The sequence below is a fragment of the Trematomus bernacchii genome, unplaced genomic scaffold (genome assembly GCF_902827165.1).
Source record: "Trematomus bernacchii unplaced genomic scaffold, fTreBer1.1, whole genome shotgun sequence".
NCBI classification, from domain to species: domain Eukaryota; kingdom Metazoa; phylum Chordata; class Actinopteri; order Perciformes; family Nototheniidae; genus Trematomus; species Trematomus bernacchii.
The window spans coordinates 374,157-396,619 of record NW_022987561.1 but is presented as its reverse complement, the minus strand read 5'-3'; the positions used below and the strand labels follow the sequence as shown (position 1 = coordinate 396,619).

Sequence of the window (22,463 nt, the reverse complement as noted above, 5' to 3'; positions counted from 1 at the left end):
CTCCACTGCATCCACTGGGGAGAGGTCAAAGGTCATGGACTAGGAGTCAGCTGAGTACCAGAGAAAGATCAATATAGCCAGGGGTGCACATAACTGGTACGCAGGTACGCATGCCCGGCAACAATCTGAAATGCGTACCGTCACTTGTGTCACAAAGCGCATTTGCGTACCGACGTACTTGTGAAGCTTTTCCAGAAGGCGGTTAGATCACCGGACGACTGAGTCGGTCTCCGTGTGCACAGACAGGGCTGCTGTTAACGTCAGTCTGTACAGCAGCACTGCGCTAAAACAGCTGATCACAACGTTCACACGCTCCGCGGTCACGAAGCTCTGTACTCCACTACCACCCCCCCGGTACAGACCGACGTTAACAGACAGGGTTAGCATCGGTCTTATTTAGCGCAGGGCTGCTGTTAACGTCAGTCTGTACAGCAGCACTGCGCTAAAACAGCTGATCACAACGTTCACTCTGTGGTCACGAAGCTCTGTACTCTGTACTCCACTACCCCCCCCCGTTGACATTCGCGATACAGAGGGCTTCATGGGAACTTTGAGGGGAGCCAGAAGTTGGAGTACCAAACACTGACTCCAGGTACTCATCTGAGTACCTCACTGAGAAAGTTGTGTGCACCCCTGAATATAGCAATGTAAACCTGACACCATGTATGTCACATGATATTCCATCTGAGCCGGATTTATTCACTGTATGAAGACAGTGATAGCTAAAGATACTGTAATAAGGATAGGAGTTAGGAGTACTTTAATCACACATGAACAGGTTGTTTTAGATGTGAGCCTTATTCCTGAAGGACAGATATGGCAAAAGTACACACATCCTGTACTCAAGTAGAAGTACAGATACTCGTGTTTAAAAATACTCTGGTAAAAGTAGAAGTACTGACTAAACTTCTTTATTCAAGTAAAAGTAAAGAAGTATAGGCTTTGAAATGTACTTAAGTAAAAAGTACCCATAACTAGCAGCTGTTTTAAAGAGTACCTGACCTCCCTTTATATTAATAGAACAATAATGTCATTGTTAGCTAATGAATGTTTCCATGCTGAACAACGGCAACATGACAACGTTTTCATTGGTCCCTCTTCTTTAGAGAAGACCAGGAAATGATGGATACACGGATCGTGTTCAAATCAATAGGCACGCAATGACTCTAAATAATAATGATCACGCCACCAAACACACATTCAAACTAAAGGAACCAGCCTGTTTGGAAAATGTAAGAAGTAGAAAGTACAGGTATTTGTGTTCAAAATGTAAGAAGTAGAAAGTACAGGTATTTGTGTTCAAAATGTAAGAAGTAGAAAGTACAGGTATTTGTGTTCAAAATGTAACAAGTAGAAAGTACAGGTATTTGTGTTCAAAATGTAAGAAGTAGAAAGTACAGGTATTTGTGTTCAAAATGTAACAAGTAGAAAGTACAGGTATTTGTGTTAAATATGTAAGAAGTAGAAAGTACAGGTATTTGTGTTCAACATGTAAGAAGTAGAAAGTACAGGTATTTGTGTTCAAAATGTAACAAGTAGAAAGTACAGGTATTTGTGTTCAAAATGTAAGAAGTAGAAAGTACAGGTATTTGTGTTCAAAATGTAACAAGTAGAAAGTACAGGTATTTGTGTTCAAAATGTAAGAAGTAGAAAGTACAGGTATTTGTGTTCAAAATGTAACAAGTAGAAAGTACAGGTATTTGTGTTCAACATGTAAGAAGTAGAAAGTACAGGTATTTGTGTTCAACATGTAAGAAGTAGAAAGTACAGGTATTTGTGTTCAAAATGTAACAAGTAGAAAGTACAGGTATTTGTGTTAAATATGTAAGAAGTAGAAAGTACAGGTATTTGTGTTCAAAATGTAACAAGTAGAAAGTACAGGTATTTGTGTTCAAAATGTAACAAGTAGAAAGTACAGGTATTTGTGTTAAAAATGTAAGAAGTAAAAGTAAAAAGTCGTCAAATAAGTAGTGGAGTAAAGTACTGATACCAGAAAAATGTACTTAAGTACAGTAACAAAGTATTTGTACTCCACTACTTCCCACCTCTCCTGAAGGATCTGTTGAGTTTGCTGCACTGTACCTGAATGTAACACTCTCCAGGGGGCACTGTTCGCTGTCCAACGATGAACTGCCAGAACAAGATGGCAGGAGCCCACAGGATGAAGGACAGGATCCACGCTGCTGCGATCATCAGCCCCGCCATCTTGGTCGTCCTTCTTGATGGGTAACTGAGGGGTTTGGTCACGCAAAAATAGCGATCAAAGCTGATGATCAATAAATTCATCACGGAGGCGTTGGAGACAACATAATCTAAAGCTAGCCATAAGTCACAGACCACCGGGCCCAGCGGCCAGTAGCCCACGATGATGTAGACCGTGTACAGATTCATGCTGAAAGCCCCTATGATCAGGTCAGCGCATGCTAATGAGAATAGGAAATAGTTGTTGACAGTTTGTAGGTGGCGGTTTACTTTGATGGAAAGCATGACTAATATATTTCCTGTTACAGTCACAAAGCTCAGAGATCCTGTAACTAAGGCGATGAAGAACATCTCCAGAGCCTTATATGGACTTCCTGCCCCCTGTCCTTCATCCACAGGAGAGCAGAAGGTGGAATCATTGGAGGAGGTGTTGCAGGAGGTGTTGGAGAACAGGTCAGAGGATGGGATGACCGATGAACCTGGAGACAAAAAGAAAGAACATTAGTTTTCAAACTATGCTCTTTTGGGAAACAGGTTAGGGTTAGGGGTCAAGATGAATAACGAAATGTTTTTGTCAGTCAAACAACACATATAGGAGAAAGGTAACTTGTGATAATAACCCTCAGGTCTACTTAGAGATGATGAATGACTTTGGGAAAGCACAGGCCGGAAAGAAATCGTAGTTATTTGTAATTACAAAAGAGACTTTTCATTATCAAATGTCTCAATGTTTCATTAATGGATGAAGTACATGTACTTTTTCATTCTCATGCTAGCCATAAAAAAAAAGGTTGACTTTGGTAACTGATCTGCAGGCACAATTTTGGTTTTCCATAAGTATACGCGTCATTGGGTTTATGAAAGGCGCTAAATACATTTCAATTATTATTATTATTATTAATACATTGTAAACAATATGCCGCAGAACTAAAAAGGCTCCCCTACATATCCAGTTCCCTTGTGAAATAGCATTTTCTTATCAGAATAAGAAATAAAATGAATTTCTCTTGGCTGTGTCACGATAAAAGCCACTCCTATTTCCTAATCCACGTTTGCTCTAACAGGAAAAACATCTTCTCATAGTCCCAATAGAACAGTAACCTCCATAAACAGTGCACACATACAGTAGTGTATATGTTGGCCATTTAGATCATCCAACCTCTTCACAACACTGCACCAGTAGTAACTGCTAAATAAAATATTACTCAGAGTAGATGAACAAACCACATCAACACAACATGACTCTGAACAGTAACAAATGATTATCTTTATGATTTGGTGACTAAAATACCTAATGTAAGGACTGGTGAGAGTGGATGAGCCTGAGTGAAGTGGCGATGATGACTCATGTTTCTGTGCCGGTGATTACAGCTTTGCTAACTTTGTATAAATGTGTTTCATCCCTCTGCCTCACAGAGAAGCTCCTCAGAGACTCTCAAGTCATTAGTCAGAGCCCCACACACTATTTTAAACACTTTCCGCAAATATGTCCACTCATGAAGATTCTACTTCAGGCCCCCTAGCCTCTGAACATCAGCCAATCAGCAGGCAGCAGCTCAAGGGTGTTACTGGTTCAGAACAGAGAAAAAACTAATAAACTACACACAATTTAAAGGATATGCAAAAGAAGAAAAGCTGAACAGAAACATATTTTAAGGTTGAAGGGAGGACAATTACTTTAGAAGACTATTGTTTTGGTCAAGAGTTCGGCACCAAACCTCTGACGTTACGTGCCTAATGTGTGTTTGTGTCTCTCCCCCCCCCTGATTGCCCTCCTCCAGGTGCAGCCACTCACTCAGGTGCTCCCAATCCCCAATCAGGGCCTCCATGAAGGCCTGAAGAAGGCTGCCGTTTCCTCTAGTGATGTTACGTATTGCGCCGAGGTTTCAGAGCGTGTGTCGAGTAATCCCCGAAGCTTTTTGTGAAGTTTGTATCGAGGCTTGTATCGTTTTGGGCCAGTGATGTCATCGATGACAAACGAAGCCTCGCTGCCTGTCGATACCACGTGACTGCTTCAGGAAGCGACTCAGATCTTGGCGCGAGCTTCTGACAGATACAACCCCATGGGATTCGATTCAAAATGTGTGAACCTTGTGATAGAGGAGAACGCTTGTCGTTTGCCAGTTTTGGTTGTACGATATTTTTGCAACTCGTTAGAATGGAGCCAGCAAAGAAGAGAAGGACTTCCCATGTGTGGGAACACTTTGATCTGATTTCTCCCAATAAGGTAGGTTGCATACATAGTCTATTACAACAGATGTATTATGTTAGATTTTGTATGGTTCATTTTTTTACTTTTTCTATTTTATTCAAAGGTGAAGTGTTTATTGTGCTCCAGGGAACTGGGTTACAATAACAATACTTCATCCATGCTAAGGCATTATCGTGCCATACATGAGATCAAGGAGGGACATGGAGGTGGACCTGCTCAAGGTTTGTCATTTCATATTTTGGAATAATACTTTATAATTTAACCATGTTAACTTCACTTTATCATGCAAATAAAAGAAAGTTACAAGATACTCATTCTTAACACAGCTTCCCTTCCCCAATAGAAGCTTGTATCGGTGCAAAAGCAATTGGGAAGGCCCACACTGAAGCTCCTGCAAGAGGTGGAGACCCGCTGGAACAGCACATATCACATGCTGCAATGTCTGGTGGACCTCAGAGAACCAGTTGGTGCGGCATTAGCCAGTTTGAACATGGAAATCACCACACTGACCTCTGCTGAGTTCACCACCATAAGTGGGTGCCTCTCTCTGCTGTCTGCATTCAATGATGCCACCATTGAGCTTTCTGAGGAGACAAATGTATCTGGGTCCAAGGTTGTGCTCCTCCTGGAGCAAATGCTTCAAGAGGAGATGGCAAAAACCGCAGTCTTAACATCTATTAAGGCAGCTAAGAGAGAGGCTCCACACACTCCAATCAATGAGCGTCATTGGCAACGCTACTGGACCCTAGGTTCAAACTGATCGGATTTTTTTAGCCCTTTTAAAAGCTGCAGAAGCCACAAAAAGGCTTGTGACTGAATGTGGTGCACTAATCCGAACACCTGAAGCCGTGCCCCAAGAAAATCCATCCACATCTCAACCTGCTGAACAAGAAACCCCAGGTAATTTTTATTAATTTTGAAGTAATTACTACATCCACTGACACTCTCTGTGTATACTTTTCAGGAAACAAACTCTGGCATAAATTGGATCAGACTGTAAAGCTGTCCAGGAAGACCAAGAATGCGACAGCTGACGCAACTGTTGAAGTCCAGCGGTACCTGGCCGAACCAAATATCGGACGCTTGGAGGACCCTCTGAACTACTGGCAGACACAAAAACATGTGTATCCAAACCTGTATAAACTTGCAGTCACTTTGTTGTGCACACCTGCTTCCTCAGTCCCGTGTGAAGGGGTATTTTCAAAGGCAGGAGAAGTTGTATCAAAGAAAATAAATCGCCTAAGCCCAAAAACTGTCGAAAGAATATTGTTTTTAAACAAAAACCAATAAAATTGTTCCATGTATCACAAGCATTTTCACTGCCCTCTGCAAAGTCACACAAGCACATTCACTGCCCTCTGCAAAGTCACACAAGCACATTCACTGCCCTCTGGCAAGTTAAACCCTTCTTCTTTTCCAGTTTTCGAACATATATTGCTTCTTTTGTCTTTATAGAAGGCAGCAGACATTTACATGTATTTATGTATATATAAGAACAAGATACTATATTGATACATTGTTTTTATTATTATATACAGTCATTTTAAGACACTTACTGGTGCAAAATTCTGTTCATACAGGATTACAAATACATTTTACATCTTTTACACTTTTGTATCATTATTTCCAGTATTTTTAGTATGTCAACAGGGGGTCTTGTGTGCACATGAAGTCCATGATGAAGCCTCATGAGATGAACCTTTTAGTGAACCGATTTGCTGGAAAGCTTCATAAGGCTTCATCTCTCCATCACTAGTTTCCTCTACTCTTTTGTGTCCATAACTACAAAAGTGTATTTCTAAATGCACTCAACGTTTGCTATCTTGGCAACAAGTCGTGCGTCCATCCAGGATTGTGGTTACTCCGGTGAACATAGCACTACACAAATAAAAGTAATGTAGAAGAATAGAATAGAATAGAATATCTTTATTGTCATCACACATCAGTGTAACGATGTGTGTAATGTACTGGCCTCTGTTGATTTTGTAGGGGTTAATTGAGCAGTCTGTAATGATTCGCTAAAGTTGCTAGCTAGTACCTTACCGTTCGCTAGTTAGCTAGCTGTGTGTGATTTGAGACAACAACACCCAGTCCAAAATCAAATACTGCACGTTTTTACAATGTACAACATGCTGATCTTTCCAGTTATTTACTGAGAGCCACATTAACTGTTTTTTGAAAGGCAGAACTCAGAGGCAGAAGTACCGCAGGGTTGCCAACTTTGGGTACCTGGCTGGAGTGAGATTTTGATATCATGGGTTTAATTACACATATGCGCACGAAATGACTGCTATCGTGTCAGCAGCGGGAACTTAGCATATAGGATATATATATACAATATATACAAATACACAATAATGGACACAGACTATAAAGGGCACACAGTTTCATTCACTAATGAAAGTCAAACATGTTTGTTTCCACTGTTCTATTTCATACTTACTGACTGCTTTAGCACTGGATATCTTCTGTGTCGCGCATGCGTAGGTCGAATATTTATATCAACAAAGTCACGTGTGACCTCGTATGACCCCGGAAGGTATAAGTTCCGGTGCTGTCAACGAGCTCAGTCCTTTTTCATCTTCTCGCTGCGCAGGTTACTACTTATGAGTAGAAGCCAAGCTAGCTTACTGAAAATTAAGATTCTAGCTCATCGCTACCTGTAGCCTTGCGATCGTTTGATCGGAGCTGCGGGCTAGGAAAAACGCTCGCCCTCCAAAGGCTGCGACGAGCTGTCCGTCCTCCCAAGGGAGAGGACCGCGGTGTTCACCGCCCGGACCCCAGGAGCTCCGGACCGGTAAAGAGCGGACGCTCCTGCACACAGCCGGTGAGATCGCTACCAATTATTGCTGATTGTGCTATATCTATATACTCTCAAACTAATGAGATAATTGTGTACAAATTAACCGAGGGCTCTCGCTAATTTGTTACTGTTACCTGTACTATCATCCAGTTAGCTGAGTGCTCCCGCTGAAGGCTAACTTTCTACTGCGCTAGTGAGGAGAGCGTCTCCGCCCTCCTGCTCACTACATACTTTTGGTTCTTTACCTGTACTATCATCCAGTTAGCTGAGTGCTCCCGGTGAAAGCTAACTTTCTACTGTGCTAGTGAAGAGAGCGTCTCCGCCCTCCTTCTCACTACATACTTTTGGTTCTTTACCTGTACTATCATCCAGTTAGCTGAGTGCTCCCACTGAAAGCTAACTTTCTACTGCGGTAGTGAAGAGAGCGTCTCCGCCCTCCTTCTCACTACATACTTTGGTTCTTTACCTGTACTATCATCCAGTTAGCTGAGTGCTCCTGCTGAAAGCTAACTTTCTACTGCACTAGTGAAGGGAGCGTCTCCGCCCCCCCTTTCACTGCATACATTTGGTTCCTTGCCTGTTCTATCGTCCAGTTAGCTGAGTGTTTTCGTTCAAGCTAACTGTTACGGCGTTAGTGAAGGGAGCGTCTCCCCCCCCCCCTCTCACTACATACAATTGTTTCTTTACCTGTTCTATCGTCCAGTTAAGCTGAGTGTTTTCGTTCAAGTTAACTGTTGCGGCGTGAGTGAAGGGAGCGTCTCCGCCCCCCTCTCACCGCATACATTGTTTCTTTACCTGTTCTATCGTCCAGTTAAGCTGAGTGGTTTCATTCAAGCTAACTGTTACGGCGCTAGTGAAGGGAGCGTCTCCGCCCCCCTCTCACAGCTCACAATTAGTTCCTGTTCTATCCTCCAGTTAGCTGAGTACTCTCGCTCAAAGCTAACTTGCTACAGTGCTAGTGAGGGAGTGTCTTCGCTCCCCTCTCACGGCGCACAATTGGTTATTTTATTTAATCGTTTATTTGACAGGGACAATGCACTGTAATGAACACTTAAAACATTTAAATGTGTCAAGCGTAACAGTGCCAGATTTAGCTTTGACCTATTTTCCATTCCCTCACATAAAACATTAAGGAAATTACTTTTTACAAACAGGGTAAAAAAATATATACATGATATGCAAAGAGTGGCAACGACACATAAAGTGTTCCATCCTCCAGTTAACTGAGTGCTCTCGCTCAAAGTTAACTTGCTACAGCGCTAGTGAAGAGAGTGTCTTCACTCCCCTCTCACAGCTCACAATTAGTTCCTGTTCTATCCTCCAGTTAGCTGAGTGCTCTCGCTCAAAGCTAACTTGCTATAGTGCTAGTGAAGAGAGTGTCTTCGCTCCCCTTTTCACTGCACACAGTTGGTTCCTGTTCCATCCTCCAGTTAACTGAGTGCTCTCGCTCAAAGCTAACTTGCTACAGCGCTAGTGAAGAGAGTGAATCCGCTCCCCTCTCCCTGCACACAGTTGGATGCCCGTTCCAGCCTTCAGTTAGCAGAGTGCTCTCGCTTAGGCTAACTCGCTACGGCGCTAGTGGAGAGAGTATTCCGCTCTCCTCTCACGGCATAAACCCATTAACTGACTTCATTTTTTCTCACTCCAGTTAGCAGAGTGCTCACGCTCAAGCTAACTACTATTGTGCTCACTCCCCTCCACGGCATATTTGTTTCCTGGCCAGTTATTTACAGGCAGCTGAGTGCTCTAGCTATCGCTAGGTCTAACGGCTCTAACACCTGTATGGCTCCTCTTTAACCAGAGGATGGCCATGACCTTTGCCCCTCTTGTCTTGGCCTCGAGCATCTGAGGGAGGGCCTTTCGGAGGACCCGTGCATGAATTGCACCATCATGCCTCGTGCGGTAAGAGCTGCCGAGGTTGAACTACTGACTGAGGGTGGCCTTCCCCCCGCACAGTCGACTCCAGCCCAACCTACCCATCCTAGGCGTTGGGCCGCAGAGGCTGCGGGTGCACCGCCCAAGAAGAGGACTAAGCCTGATAGGCTGTCCTCCAGGGTGGACCTACTCACTACTGAGCTAGCCCAGATGAGGTCACTCCTCTTGGCTCTCCATTCCCGAAACAGCGCCTGCCAGTGCGTTCTTTAGGCGCACTCCGGCACCCGCCACCCGCACTGTTCCTCCCTCTTGTGAGTATCTGAGGGAGTTGCATGCATGCTGGAGGGACACTAAGGCTCTTTACAGTCTTACGTCCGATGGCCGAGCCTTGGTAGCCATGCAGGATGCGGCAAGAGTTGGCCTTGACCACACGCCGGCTGTTGAGCCTACCATTGCTTCCCTCATAGTTTCCCCTGACGAAGCCCTGAGGTCGGAGGCCAGGTGCCCTCGACTCCAATGTCGGGTCACTGATGACCTGCTCACTAAGGCTTACGATGCAGCGGCGCGCATGGGCCGTGTAGGCACCTCATGCTCGCCCTCTCAGCTTCCCTGCAGCAGGATGCTCTTAGCGCTTCCTTAAATCAAGGGTACAAGCTTCAGTTCCGACGCTGGCCCCCAGTCTTCAGCCGGGTCAAAATGACCACCATAAGCGACCCGGCAAAATTAATCGCCCTAAACCAGGAGCTGTCAGTCCTCCTTGCCAAGGGTGCAATCGAGCCTGTGGACCCCATCTCACAGCCCGGGCTTCTACGCGACCTACTTCCTGGTAAGGAAGAAAGGCGGTGGACTTCGCCCAATCCTCGATCTGAGGGGACTCAACAAGTTCCTAAGGATTTTACCTTTCCATGTGCTGAGCACAGCGGACGTTCTTCGTACCGTGGCCAGGGGGGAATGGTTCACGTCCGTCGACTTGAAGGACGCTTATTGTGATGTGCCTATTGTGCCTCATCACAGGCAGTTTCTTCGCTTTGCCTTCAGAGGTCGTCATTTCCAGTTCAGGGTGCTCCCATTTGGACTCTCCCTCTCTTGGACGACTGGTTAATCTGTGCACCATCCCGGTTACAGACGATCCAGGACACGGCTCTCCTTCTCTCTCATGTCGCCCGGCTAGGCCTCAGGGTGAACATGGAGAGGAGTTGTCGGAACCCCTCTCAGAGCCTAACCTTCATTGGGGTGGCTCTGGACACATTCACTCAACCAGCGAAAACAGTGTTCTCGCCCCCACTCCTGGTAGACGTGATGCTTTATTCTAGCAGCAGCCGACTGGATAAGCCGTCCTGCTAAAACTTCTTGTTTTTTCCAGCTAGGTGAAGGCAGTGCTCTCGCTCCCGCTCCCTCTGCTGGTAACATGGGTGTAGTTACATCCCTTTTGTGTTCGGCGAGTAGGAGCGTTGCTCTACTCTTTCCGTTCAGCAGGTAGCTGGGGAAGGCTGTGTTGTCGCACCCCGCTCCCGCCTACGCTGCATCTGGCATTCGTTATTAACTCAACCAGTGAGGGCGGTGTTCTCGCCCCCGCTCCTGATAGACGCGCTGCTTCATTCTAGCAGCAGCTGCCTGGCTAGGCTGTCCTGTTAAACTTCCTTGTTTAACCCAGCTAGGTGCGGGCCTGTCCATCTGCTGCACAGACTCTGCTGTGGGACGCCTTGGCGTCTCCCCAACAGGAAGGACCTCTTGTCTCAGTTGGAGGGTCGGATGTGGCACCCCGACCCCTGCCACCTCCAGCTGTGGGTCTGGCCACTGGGCCCGACCCACTGCTGAGCGACTGCATAGAGTCTGTCAGGAAGACTATTCTCAAATGCTAGGGCACCATCTACTCGTAGGCAGTACGAAAACAGGTGGAAACTGTTTTTTTGACTGGTGCCAAGGGCGAAATGAGGACCCAGCATATTGCTCGGTACCTACGACCCTTGAGTTCCTTCAGTCCCTCCTGGACGATGGCCGGGGTCCCGCTACCGTCAGGGTGTATGTGGCTGCTATATCAGCTCAACACGCAAGGGCTGACAACAGCACAGTGGGGAGCCATAGGCTGGTATCCCTCTTTTTAAAGGGGAGCTCTGAGGCTTCGCCCCCCGAATATCCCAAGGGCCCCTACATGGGACCTGCCCTTGGTGCTGGATGCCCTATGCTCGCCTCCTGTTGAACCTTTGTTACAGGCAGAACTGAAGTGGCTCTCAGCTAAGACTGCTTTCCCTCTTGCCATCACCTCAGCAAAGCGTGTAAGCGAGCTTCAGGCCTTGTCCGTGAACAGCTCGTGTCTGAGGTGGAACTCAGATGGCTCAGGTGTCACCTTTGGCCGAACACAGCGTTCCTCCCTAAGGTGCTGGCACGCTCTCATTTTAATCGGCCTATCCAGCTGGCACGGTTTGACCCCCCATCAGGAGAGGGGGAAGAGAGGTCAAGACTCCTATGCCCGGTGCGGGCCCTTAGAGCTTATGTCCAGACTACCGCTGGCATGCGTCAGTCTGAGCAGCTCTTTTTGGGTTACGGTGGTCCTAGAAGGGGCTGTGCGCTCTCAAAACAGCGCTTGTCCCACTGGATTGTGGACGTCATTGCCCAGGCATACAAGGCGAATGACCGTCCCTTGCCACCTAGAATAAAGTGCCACTCTACCAGGAGTGTCTCCACATCATGGGCGACCTGGAGAGGTGTGCCTCTGGAGGACATATGTGCTGTGGCCACATGGGCATCTCTGAGCACATTCGCCAGATACTACAGGGTGAATGTTGCCGCCCCTCACCCGCTGGGTGTGGTCCTCCTGCAGAGTCCGTCTAGGCCATCCTTATAGGTGAGTATTCAGACTTCCTCGTGACTCTGTTGGTATAGGTCATCCAGTGCTAAAGCACCGCCTCTGGCGGTCAGTAAGTATGAAATAGAACGATAGTTACGTATGTAACTACGGTTCTATGAATACTGGATGACCGCCAGAGTTCTTGGTCACTCGGAATTTCGTGTTTCTGCGAGAAGATTCCATAGGACTGAGCTCGTTGACAGCACCGGAACTTATACCTTCCGGGGTCATACGAGGTCACACGTGACTTTGTTGATATAAATATTCGACCTACGCATGCGCGAGACAGAAGATATCCAGTGCTAAAGCACCGCCTCTGGCGGTCATCCAGTATTCATAGAACCGTAGTTACATACGTAACTATCGTTTTATTGTGTGCCTGTCGCGATAAGCAATTAATTGACTTATCGTACGATAAATAAAAATGAACTCGATAACTTTTCTGACCTCGATAAATTGCCATTTACATGAGGATGTGACTAGCAGTTTGAAAGGATGTACTTGAATTATTATTATATATTATCATTATGTCAGTGGTCTAAAATGGTCATACAACGGTGCCGACAATATTATCGTTTATCGCAATAATTTCCGGGAAAATGTATCCAACAAAATTAATTATCGTGAGAGGCCTATACATGAAACACACACACACAAATCTACAGACTTACTCCAAACTGCCAAATATATTAATTAACACACTCTCACTCTCATATACTCTTTGACTCTATTTTGGCCAAGTAGAACAATAAGCAGCAGACTTTTACTTTTTTATCATTTCTACTGGATCTTAGATCTGCCCATGCGCAATACGGGTCGGCAGTTGCGGCTCCAGAGTATTTTTGTTGCGTAATCTATGGTAGGGCTAACCCATACAGTGGTGGGGCTCAAGTCAGTATTTGCAATGTAATTACATACACGCTCCCCCCGACAGTGAAACGCCACGCGTGAGGTTTAGATTATTTCCCTGTCTCAATCCAAATTGAACTGTATGAAATAAAAAGGCACATTTGTCTTGTAGTAAATAAAAAGGGCGACCTGGAGCCAATCCTGCAATTTCCCCACAAGTGAAAGAGTTGACATGCTGAAAACCCAACCCCTGCAGGGGGGTCTGGGGGATTTTCCCCCAGGAGATTTTTTTAAATACTAACATAAAATACACATTCTGGTACTCTAAAATAAATAAATCTATTACTACACGACATATTTAAAAAAATGAATGCCATTTTAGTTTTGTGTTACTTTGTTCTGAAAGCTGAACCTGCTGCTCCTCACAGAGAGAAGAGGGAAGAGGCTGTGTGAATTACTTTACATTGTGGATAAGGGTGGATAGCCCCCATTGTTCTGTGTGTCAAAATGAAAGACAGCCCACACACCTATCAATCATCAAACCGTGGGGTCTTATTTCATTACGTGTTGATTTCTATCAACACGTAATGTTGTATCGATGTATAGAGATGTACTACCGCAAAAGTATTCTCCGTCGGGACTTCCTGCAACAACACCACGCCGTTATCGTGATTCTGATTGGCCAGAAGACATTATCAAAGATGTTCTATTGAGAAGACGATCACTACGTGACAAACGTTTTCAAAACCGTTTCTAGTCTTCGGTATTCTTGTTTTTGGCGTGAGAATAGTTTGGGCAGCGTGAGAGCGTGAGATTGAGAGTGAAAGCGTGTGTCACACGCCAGATGCGTGAGAGTTGGCAACCCTGAGTACCGTAGTGAGAGCCTGACACATTACAACCCAGTCTCACTGCATTTCGTGTTATAGTCACGAAATTAATTTAATCTATTGATTCGTGTTCAACAACACGATTTTCGCATTTTTTTCGTGTCGCACAGAACGATTTTAAAAGCAATGTATTTCTATTGGTAGTATGTTTCGTGCCTGCATCACGTCTTTTTGTCCGGTCGGGTCTTGGAATACCAGAAGCTGTGTGGTTCATAAAAACATTTTCTTACTCAATATCTTACCCTAAGCCTAACCCTATCCCCTTTATTTTAAATTGTATGATGTCGGAGTTTTTTTGCCGTCCGCAAGGAAAAGAAATGGCTCAGAGCCTCAGAATACTGAAATCTGTATTTTTTGTCATCTTTTTTTCCTTCTAATTTGTTATTATTTGGTGCAGGCACGAAACATACTACCAATAGAAATACATTGCTTCTAAAATCGTTCTGTGTCAGAATACTGAAATCTGTATTTTTTTAAATCTGTTTTTCCTTCTAATTTGTTATTATTTACATTGCTTTTAAAATCGTTCTGTGTGACATGAAAAAAATGGTGAAATCATGTTGGTGAACATGAATCAATAGATTAATTTTGTGACTATAACACGAAATGCCGTGAGACTGTGTTGCACATTATCACGGCCCGTCCACACGGCGGCGTGCCTTGAAGCTTCAACGCTTCTTCCCATTCACTTTGAATGGGGTGACGTCATGCTTTGCCGAACTGCATTGTGGTTCCGTCGCTTCGCTTTGCTCGCTTCAAAAGTTGAGAAAAGTTCAACTGATTGTTGAACTTTCAGACGCGCCCGCCGGCAAGCTTCAACGCATGCTGCCGTGTGGACGCTGCATTACGGAGCGTCCACACAGCAGCGTTAAAAAAATCTTGGAGGTGGGCGTATCTGAAGCTTGGGGATTTTTTGCGAGCAACGCGACCAACAACCAATCACATGAATCTCCCGCCCCCGACATACGAAGCAAAAAAGCCCGAAGTAAACTGGATATAAACTCCCCAAACAGGCGAAAACCTACCACTGTCTCTGCCACCTCCCTCCATGCCTGGCTCCTCCGGTTTGTATCCCGGTAGGTAAATAGGGACTGGTCATAAAGCACCGGGTGATTCCCTTCCGCTATAATTAATTTCTCCTCCATTTTTTGGAATATGAGGAAATGACCTGCGGTATGTCTCTCCCAGCATACACGCGGTTTGATTGGCTAGCGCTTGAACTGTCAGATTTGCATAAACGGGATTTGATTGGCTGACGCTTCCACCTCAGCTTCAAAAGTTGAACATTGCTCAACTTTTGAATCCTGAAAATCTCTGCTCTGCTGCCCACAATGCAGTTCGGCGAAAAGTGAGGCAAAGTGACGTCACCCCATTCAAAGTGAATGGGCAGAAGTAGTGATGGGAATTCCGGCTCTTCTTGGTGAGCCGGATCATTTGGCTCGGCTCACCAAGAAGAGCCGGCTCTTTCGGCTCCCAAACGGCTCTTCAGTTTACTACATATTATACCTTTTATAATTCAATCAAATGTAGCCCTGTTTTGACTCATGATTTATATGTGTACACATATCACTTAAATTATTCAATACATCCTTTGTACTGAAGTATTCAAAAGTAAAAATTACATGTTTAATATCAATTATTTGCTGTGGCCAGTTTTCATTGCATTTACAGACCCTTGTATCTCTCTGATACCACCCAATGAATGCACTGACTTGCTTGAACCACGCTACACAAAGCAGATAGCAACACCTATAAAAAACCCGAGGTGACAGGGCTTTCAGTGTTGCAGCTCCTAGACTGTGGAACAGCCTCCCAGTACATATCCGGACTGCTGAGTCTATTGAACTTTTTAAATCTCAGCTAAAAACTCACCTCTTTGCACTGGCTTTTAATACTAGTTGAACATTACATTTTTACATTTGTATGTGTTTTTTTTAAATATTTTTCTAGTTATTGTGCTTTTTATCATGTTTTTAATTATTGTTTTATTATTGTACTCCCATTGTGTTATTTAATATGTATTGCCTGTACAGCACTTTGGTCAACTGAAGGTTGTTTTAAATGTGCTATATAAATAAATAAAGATTGAGATTGAGATAAAAACTTAAGCATAGACATTTAAATAAAGGGGCTACTGTATCGACATTTTAAAATTATATTTAAAGAAAAGGCCCTGACTAAACAGCAGGGCTCTATTTCAGTATTAACTATAGAAAAAAAGACAGCAACAGCTGACATCAAATCTTTGCTGAGCCCAAGGATAATCATAAATAAATGACATAGTGAAAATAAATATATTGCAATGCTCAGTACAGCAGCATCCAACAGTCTCTAATCCTTGGATATTACATGTCACTGCATGCATGCACGGAGCAGCTGTAGCGCGGAGATCATCATATCATTCTGTCTTGTATTACTTAACAACAAAATAACAAAAAAAAACGGCTCGTTCGCGGGCGCGAGCCGGCTCCCGTCGTTCACTTAAAAGAGCCGGCTCTTTGAGCCGGCTCGTTCGCGACCGACACATCACTAGGCAGAAGCGTTGGAAGACTTTTTTAACGCTGCTGTGTGGACGGGCCGTTACACTGCAACACAGTCTCACGGGATTTCGTGTTATAGTCACGAAATTAATCTATTGATTCGTGTTCACCAACACGATTTCACCATCTTTTTCGTGTCACACAGAACGATTAGAAGCAATAATAACAAATTAGAAGAAAAAACAGATAAAAAAAAATACAGATTTCAGTATTCTGAGGCTCTGAGCCCCATTTATTTTCCTCGCGGACGGCAAAAAAACTCCGACATTATAGAATTTAAAATAAAAGGGATAGGGTTAGGCTTAGGGTAAGATATTGAGTAAGAAAATGTTTTTATGAACCACACAGCTTCCGGTCTTCCAAGACCCGATCGGACAAAAAGACGTGGTGCAGACACGAAACATACTACCAATAGAAATACATTGCTTTTAAAATCGTTCTGTGTGACACGAAAAAGATGTGAAAATCGTGTTGGTGAACACGAATCAATAGATTCAATTAAATTTGTGACTATAACACGAAATGCCGTGAGACTGGGTTGCACACTGGAGTACTTTGTTTGCCTGATTGTGAATCATGTCCAATACTTGCCATAATTAGTGTATGACCAGGTGCAGCCAATCCCCCAATCAGGGCCTACAGAAAGGCCTGAAGAAGGCTGAAGTTTCCTCTACTCTTTTTTTTAACCAGTATTCTAATGCATTTAATTTAATTTAAAAAACATTTCTTAGTCTATATATTAATGATCTGCCGATGTGACTTCTCAAGCAACTTTGCCTGGAGTGTACCTTACAGTCACAGCAATGGGAATTTAGACATCTGCAAGTTCTGAATTTGTCATTTTTTATACACAATGGCATATAGATATTTATTTATTTATTTATTCCACACATGGCAGTTATTTTAAGACAAAATATGTACACTTTATAAAACATGTACACTTTTTTTTTATAGCGCATGGTGGAAAGGAGCAGGGAGAAGAACATCTTATTTTACCTGCCCCTTCTTACATATTCACAGTATGCCAGAGGTTGCATTAACCAAATATCTTTTTTTCTAACATTTATAGGAAAATCTGTCTCGAATTCTGACAGATTAACTGACTGAGGGCGATCTGCCCCAATTTTTTATAATTCACAGCACTTATACAACTGTAATTGATATACTACCATATGTATATATGTTTTTTTATCTATCTATCTATCTATCAATCTATCTATCTATCTATCTATCAATCTATCTATCTATCTATCTATCTATCTACCTACCTACCTACCTACCTATCTATCTATCTATCTATCTCTCTCTCTATCCATCTATCCATCTATCTATGAGTAACGCTCTCTCACCAGCTCCATCACTTCTGATTCAGGGTCAAAGGTGATTCAAAGGTTACCACCTCGATAGACAATCTAATAAAAACACACTAAATTAAAAACTCAAACCCTGCTCATACATTCATGCAGAACGGTGATCACACATATTCAGGGGTGCGTTTATTGCTGGCATTCTTCAAAGCCCCGTGCCCCTCCTCTCACTAATCTGTGCAATGAATTTAATTCAGGCCATGTTTTAAATTGACAGTGCATTATTCTTTCAACAAGATGCTGAGTCAACACAGTTATTGTGTTGATAATAAAACTGTTTTAACAGAGAGACTGGCTGCCTCTGATAACACTAAATGAATATAGTGTATGTAGAAACAAATACTGCAGAGCCAAGAAACCCAAGAGGAGTCAGCGGAATAACATTATCCAATCCTTTTCATCTCTCCAACATTATTTCTGCAAGTCTTTCTTCAAACTACCATAAGTATGAGCTGATTTCCTCCAAATGTGGACCCAGCTTGACCAACATAGCTATACGGCGAGCCAATTTCTAGATATTCAACACAAAAAAATATGACCTATGATGAGCCAAAGCCCCTATAATATAATGTCATGTATTGTCAAAAAACAAAGCAACATTTGCCGACCATTTTCACACCACTGCATTAAAATAGGTTAATGCAGCCAAGGTGAAAAGAATGGCCACTTGTTTCAAGTATTTTTGAGCAAGCTTCAGTATACTAAGTAGAACATTCAAGCACACCACAAGCATTTTTACCACCAACCAAATCAAATAGAAGAACAGGCAATCATCTAAATTGTAAAACTGTTTAATGTGATCTTAATGTTCACACAAATAGAAAGTAGTGGATCACTCACATTTCAGTTTTTCTCATATAAAACAAAGGCTATTAAAATAAAGAATTAAATATTGGATCATTTACAACGTGTATGCTAATGCAGAAAGGAGGACGACAGCCAAAGAATAATGACACATTCAAAGCTAATCGTTATATTCCAGAAGCTGTCATTTTTCAATACAATCTTTAAAAAAACGTATGAATGTACATTTTTCTTCTTTTTAATGAACTAGCAACTTCAGCTGTCAGATAAATATGGTATCATGCAGCACAATGCAATTTGTCTTCATGCAGCCAAATCTATTGTTTGTCAATTCAAGTGGGCCGAGCTAATGAAGCTACAGACAATATAAGGATTCATCGTGATTATAATGGGTTGTCTTTCATATTGCATGTACATGCTTGCCTCATCAAATACATTTCCACAATGCTACAACACGGGTTCATACATATTGCATGATACACACATACAGTAAAGTACCAGAACATTACCATGAAACACATGGATGCATACATGAGTCTGCTCCCCTGTGGTTAGTTAGACCATACCAAGGCAGCGGGGGAGAGTGAGCGGAGTGCGCTTCTTTAAACATGTATGTAACGTATCTGCAGTGTTTGAATCATGTATGTGTTCTGTCTCTGTAGAGCGCAACACTCTGCTCTCTGACAACGATATATTCAGAGCAGTTTAAACCTTATCTACTGCATCACTACGTTATAAAGAATACACTTCAAAAAGCCACAAGGATACACTCCAATGAAACTACAATCTAATATCAATAGCATGTAAGACCGGTATAAAGTCACCATTATGCTGTTGTAAGCTTACTTCGATGCATACATTTGCTGTTTTTTGTCCATAACTACAAAAGTGTATTTCTAAATGCACTCAACATTCACCATCTTGGCTACGTAGCAAAAGTTGTGCGTCCGTCCATGATTGTGGTTACTCCGGTGAACAAAGTCACACTCTTTTGATTTTGTAGGGGTTAATTGAGCAGTCTGTAATGATTTGTTAAAGTTGCTAGCTAGCAACTTTATCATTCGCGGTAAGCTAGCTAGCTAGTTAGCTCGCTGTGTGTGATTTGAGACCACAACACCCAGTCAAAAATCCAACACTGTGCACGTGTTTACACTGTACAACATGCTGATCTTTCCAGTTACTTCCTGAGAGCCACATGAGCAGTTTTTTGAAAAGCAGAATTCAGAGGCAGAAGTACCGTACTGAGAGCCTGACACCTTATCAGAGTGTTTTATGTATGCCCCCCCCCCCCCCCCTTCAACAAAGGCTCTAAAGCCGCAGCAGCAGCGTGGCTGAGAGGAACCATGGTGCTTTGATTTGCATGCTCTCACGTATACATACAACATAATGATGTCAAAAATAGACTAAAACTAGTATACCTGGTTGGCTTAGAAGAAATGTTCTTTGCATATAACACAAAAATGTAAAGTTATAAAATCCATTAAGAATTTCATTTGAGGGTCAGAATGACACTAGGAGGCCTGTGAGAGATAATGAGTATCATCTTGTCCTAAAACCAGACCATCTACATTCATTATGCACCGCTAATGTGTGCCAAGTGGAGCTGGAGACAGTGTCTTTTATTCATATCATTCTCTAGGCATTATACACACACAGTGTTTTAATGTCATCAATTAATAATCTCTTAAATAATTGATGGATGATTGTGAGTTATAGAAACTGAAAAGAACGTGTACATATCGCCTACTGAGTGTGTATACTTGTCAGTGCTGTTTGCATTGTATTGAAATGCACTGGCAGCAGTGACTTAATGTGGAAATACATTCCTTGAATACATGACTCTTGTTAGATGAACCTTGGTTGTAGAAGTAGTTAAATACATGTCCTGAACAGTTTATATAGTTTGTTCACACATTATATTGTATTATAAAATATTTTATAAATTAGATTTCCCTTTCAAATCTTTACAATTTTTTTGTACCAAAATGATAAAAGACAGGCCAATAGCGGGTCAAGGAGTCTGAAGCAATACGAGGAGGAATGTCAGACTGTCAGGACATTCTAAAACTTTTAAAAGCAACATCTTCTATTATAACTTTAGAAAGTGAAAGAATCCATGCTTATCTTAAGTGACTGACAACATTTGCACTCTAAGGTGAGAAACGTGTCACTTTATAGTGAACAGGACGTTTATTCTTAAATACCTGAGCCCATTACTTTTTTAAATCGCATTTTTCAATATCATCAAATGAATTGTAGGCACTATGATGTTGAATTCAATAAAAATCCTGTTGAACAAGACCTACGTTTTATATATGATATAAGCAAATATCGTTTTGTTGTCCAAATAATTGATATAATATCATATCATGATGGAAGTTGACTCACTGCTGAGCCCTCTTCTTCTCCTGACACACCCATCCAATGAGAAGACTTAGATCCTCCATGAAATATACAACACAGGCTGATGAGTCACATTACCATAGATTTCATCACCATCATCTCACACACTCATCTGTACATGAAGAGCATTCACGGCTGGAGCCAGAGAGCTGCTGCAACATTGATATCTGTGCAACATGAGCAGTCAACAGACATGCAGCGGCACCACTGAAATATTCATCTGAAAACTGACATTATATTAAGTTATACACCCTGTTTCATCCCTCATTAACCTACCGCGTCTTCGGATCTGAAGAAGTGTTAATGCACGCTGAGTTACAAAGTATGACCTGCTGTCAGAGCTTTTTGTGTCATTTCTAACACAAAATGTTAAAATTGGGGAGCTTATAAGACAGAATTTGGGAAATTCAACACCACTAATACTAATTCTAGTTTTTCTATTTTAGCAGAATTAGTTACCGACCATGATGTCCCCAATGTACCTCGACAGGAATACACTTCTACACCCCAAAATATCTCCACCACCTCAACTACCACACATGATCGGATTTGGTCAAAAGAAGCTTCTGAATAGTTCCTGACATCTGAATTTGGTTTCTACGTGGTCGAAAATGTATGATTTTATGGCAAAAACATTTCCAAGCCATCATTGGTGGCCATCTTGAAAATTGCTGCCATCTTGGGAGGGGCTATTGTCGTTTTTCATAACAGTTTATGTGCCAATTATAGTACTTTTATCCACTTTTGAAAGCGGACATGAACAATGTTGATGTATTCAGATGCCTGTGTTAAATATTGAACAGTCTTTTAAATGTTTCACATCGTGTAACAGTCGCTTTGTTTAGCTGCTGGTTAGAGTTTGCCTTGGTGTCGATTGAATGTTTCTGGATGTTGAGAAAACTCCCCCTGCTTCCCCTTCTCTTATTCTGTCTGTTTCTGTCTCATCTCCCCATTATATCCCCAGAGAAGGAAGAGGTGAACGATGATGTCACCTTCCTCTTACAGCTCAATGCTGAAATCAAAATATTCATGTTTCATTTTGTAAAGAAAGCTCTAAACGAGGACAAATCCAAACAGGTCCTCGGGGAAGGATGCTGGTCTAGCAGTTTTCCAGCAAACAAGCCCCTGTGGGGCCACTGTTGTTGTTGTTGTGTTGGAAGTGTGGACTAGAGCAAAGCAACCCTAAACCCTCAGGTCCCTCTGCACATCCATAGCTCCATCCTTATGATTGGTCCACTGTGGCTTACAGCTCCACAAAACAAAGCATTACTGTAATCATTAAACACTAATCCAAAGTACAAAGGTACACAAATGAAAGTGGGATGGATAGTCTTTAATCACATGGCTTCTTCTGTGCTCAATTCCAGCGGGATGGGGGACTCATGCATGGAACACATCAAACTACAGAGCCTGGGACACACACACACACATACACACACACCACCATGTGCTGCATTCAATAACAAGGGTGGATGATAAACAACACTATGTGCAAAGCATCAACAGGAAGTATTGCTGAGTGGAGTAAACACCATGCACACAATGATGGGAATTATGACTGACATACTAATGATACCGGACAGCAGACCGCATACAGGCTGTGTGGCTTACAGTATGGTATATAGATGGCTTTATAGAGTATACTTTTCCATTAAGGGATAAAAGTGAATTGT

General features: G+C 42.8%; 1 protein-coding gene across 1 annotated transcript in view; it reads right to left on the bottom strand.

The window, feature by feature from the left end:
• The window catches only part of chrm4a (cholinergic receptor, muscarinic 4a), a 52,180-nt gene that overhangs the window by 20,133 nt on the left and 9,584 nt on the right, over nucleotides 1–22,463 (bottom strand). Inside the window, exon 2 of the mRNA XM_034124105.1 lies at nucleotides 2,083–2,681. Within this exon, the coding sequence (XP_033979996.1) occupies nucleotides 2,083–2,681 (599 nt within the window). The remainder of the gene's footprint in view (nucleotides 1–2,082; nucleotides 2,682–22,463) is intronic.